This window comes from Pleurodeles waltl, chromosome 10, assembly GCF_031143425.1.
Source record: "Pleurodeles waltl isolate 20211129_DDA chromosome 10, aPleWal1.hap1.20221129, whole genome shotgun sequence".
Classification (NCBI taxonomy): Eukaryota; Metazoa; Chordata; class Amphibia; order Caudata; family Salamandridae; genus Pleurodeles; species Pleurodeles waltl.
This window is the reverse complement of record NC_090449.1, coordinates 44,448,281-44,451,572: the sequence shown is the minus strand read 5'-3', so window position 1 is coordinate 44,451,572 and position 3,292 is coordinate 44,448,281. Positions and strand designations below refer to the sequence as shown.

At 43.3% G+C, this 3,292-nt stretch overlaps 1 protein-coding gene across 1 annotated transcript; it reads right to left on the bottom strand.

Annotated features, from left to right (window-relative positions):
- Positions 1 to 1,906: 1,906 nt before the first annotated feature.
- LOC138262336 (olfactory receptor 1C1-like) lies at positions 1,907 to 2,830 on the bottom strand. The gene has a single exon (XM_069212235.1). The coding sequence runs from the start codon at positions 2,828 to 2,830 to the stop codon at positions 1,907 to 1,909; it is 924 nt and encodes a 307-aa protein (XP_069068336.1).
- Positions 2,831 to 3,292: the final 462 nt, after the last annotated feature.

Below are 3,292 nucleotides of genomic sequence, written 5' to 3'. Positions count from 1 at the left end.
GGGACTTAGGGCCAGATGTAGGTAGGTTTAAAATTCCGACTTGCAATTTGCGAGTCCGTGCGACTCGCAAATAGCAAGTTGCGATTTGCTATGCAGAAAGGTGTCTCAGACACCTTCTGCAACTCGCAATGGGGTCGCAAAGACCCACCTCATTAATATTAATGAGGTGGGTCGCAGTTTGCGACCCCATTGCGAGTATGGGCACTCACAGGGATGGTGGCCTGCTGGAGACAGCAGACCACCATGTCCGTGACTGCTTTTTAATAAAGCAGTTTTTTGTTTTTTCTATCTGCAGCCCGTTTTCCTTAAAGGAACTTGCATAGCGTTGCGAGTCGCAAAAAGGAAGGGAACACCCCTTCCTATTTGCGAGTCGGAAATGCATTTTGCGAGTCGGATCCGACTCGCAAAATGCATTTCTGCATCGCAGAGAGGCTTTAGCGCCTCGCAAACTGCGTTTTTCGCCGTTTGCGAGGGGCAAATCCTTTCCTACATCTGGCCCTTAGTCCACTGTTCTGTGTGTAATTTTATGATTACAAATATAAAGGGGCATGGTAGGGATATCTTGCACCCCCAGTCTTTGTTGAGGGAGAGAGGGGCCCTACATAGTACCAAAATAATTGCTTTTTAAATAAAAATAAAAATGTCACAATCCCAGGGGACTCCAGCAGGATCACAACTTTTTTTAATAACAATAACAACAAAGGGCTGTAGGAGTTTTAATTATATTTAAATAAGACCCCCAGTGGGCTAGGGCCCATAGGCCTTCAAAGTTATATTTTTATTTTTGGGGATGGGAGTGAGTGGAGCCAAATGGGCTAATGAATGGGAGAGTGGCACATGACTGACCTTCCTGAGCCAATATTGGGTCCTGTGGATCCCATCCTCGAAAGCCAAAGGTTCCAAAAGAGGCTCAGGGGATCCCATTGGCCTGGACTAAATGCCTTACCTCCATGAACCTGTAAAGACACCATTCTCCAGTAATGCCTAAATTACTTTGTCCTTGGAAGCCTACCCCTTTGTCCCCACTCCCCTTAAATAAAACAAAGTGGCAGCACGCCCCCTTCATTGAAAAAGAAATGCATCAGGGCATGCGTCCCCAGGATCGAAAGTGGCTTGGAGAGGGGGACTGGGACAGTGAGTAGGATGCAGGGCCAGACCACAAACCAGGCCCTGTGGCTATCCTCATGCTGTGCACGGCTTAAGGCCGTTGCGGGTTGGGGTTGGCTGCCTGCGGGTGTCAGGTGTGGCAGATGTTGTGCAGACAACTCCACTCCAAGGTGGAGTTGGCTGAGTGTGGGGAATTGGTCTCCGGCGAAAATTCCAGTGACAACATAGTTTTTTAAACTAAAAAACAACACTGAACCTCACCATTTATAATTATCTTTAGTAACTGTACTTGTGCCCTAAGATAACTATAAATTGCACCCTTGCCATGCACAGCTAATTACCCCCACATATCACATCACTCATGACACATTCTATACCATCACTGATTACATCACTGCAACATGTGAAATAACATCTATGATGAGAAGACTGTGCATCAATGAATGTCAATTGGTGGTAGAAATATAACATTACACAAATGTGAAAGTCTATATGTATAGTTTGCACGTTTTTATCTTTTGTGTATGCTTATAATTTTAACGATTTTAACTAATTGCACAACAAATTATTCATTCATCACTGTGCAACAGGGCCTGGCACAATGATGGACAGCATGCCTCTTTGAACCAACTAAGTATACCTCATTGACAAACAACACATTTTGCGCTGTGTCATGCAATCACTAAATGCATACTGCCACTCTATTATCATTAGGGTATCTCTTCTTAAATAGTCCCAACAGTTTTTTAGGTCCTAAACTGACAGTAAAAGACATCCATTAGCTTGTGGACCACAAAGTCTACCTTCCAAGTGCTTTCCGCAAAGCCCCTATAACCTCTTTGTTTCTCAGACAGTAGATGAAAGGGTTCAACATTGGAGTCACTGCATTGTACATCATACTTAAGAAGCGATCTGAAAGAACAGATGTAGATGAAGGAGGCCGTACATAAACTGAAACTGCTGACCCATACGCAAGTGTGACAACAGCAAGGTGTGAAGAACAGGTGGAGAAAGTGCTGAGCTTGGCAACAGCAGTTGGCATTTTTATTATAGTGTTAATTATGTGCCCATATGAGATGACAACACACAGAACTGGTATGCACAGAATGAAGCCTGCCTCTACCGTTACTATGAGTGTAATAATCTTGAGGTCTGAGCAGGAAAGTTTGAAGAGAGGTGCAACTTCACAGTAGAAGTGGTAGATCTTGTTGGACCCACAGTATGTTAATCTGGAGGTCCTGAGCGTGTATTGTAATGAATGCAGACACACAATCACCCATGATCCTGATACTAGGAGCAATAAGAGCTTTATATTCATCATCATGGTGTAATGAAGAGGCCGGCAGATGGCCACATACCTATCATAGGCCATCAGTGCCAGGAGGAAGCTGTCCATGTTACCGATGGAGTGGAAGAAGAACATCTGTGTGAAACAGCCTGTGAAGGAGATTATTTTAGCTCCAAGAAGTAGGTTGAGTAAAAGTTTTGGGATGGTAGTGGAGGTGAAACCTATATCTACCACTGACAAGCAGCTGAGAAGATAGTACATGGGGGTGTGAAGATGAGAGTCTTTGACAACTAGAGTGATGATAATAATGTTTCCACAGAGTGTGAGGATGTACATCATGAGAAAAATGACAAAAAGGAACTTCTGATGTGCACCAAGGTCAGAAAATCCCAAAAGGATGAATTCAGTCAAAGTAGTTTGATTGCCTTTGTCCATATCCATTTTTGATTTACCCTGAATGCATAATAAATGGTAAAAACCATTACCAATTAAGGAAATTAAGCTGTGTCAGTAACGCATGACAAAAATATAATACATGGCTGTATGCAGTGATATGAAGATTAAGAGTGTGAAGTAAGTCCTTCATAACTTGGAACCAGGGTTGTGTAAAGTTGCACAGTATGTACTACTGTAACATTACAATGTTATTTTTTAAATTGAATAGCTTCAGCTTTTAAAAAATAGTTACAGTTTTGCAGCCCTTTACTATCACCAGTGAACATATCCTGCCAGACCTAAGGAGCCCCCAATCCACTGCACCCAAGCACCAGCATTCCTTTTGTCCCACAGCATATCTGATGCTGCGGGGCATTTTTTGCAACCTGCTGATACCTTGCCTTGAGGCTGAAAAACAGCTTAGTAGTTTGGTGCTGCAGGCCGGGAATCTTTCCATCAGTC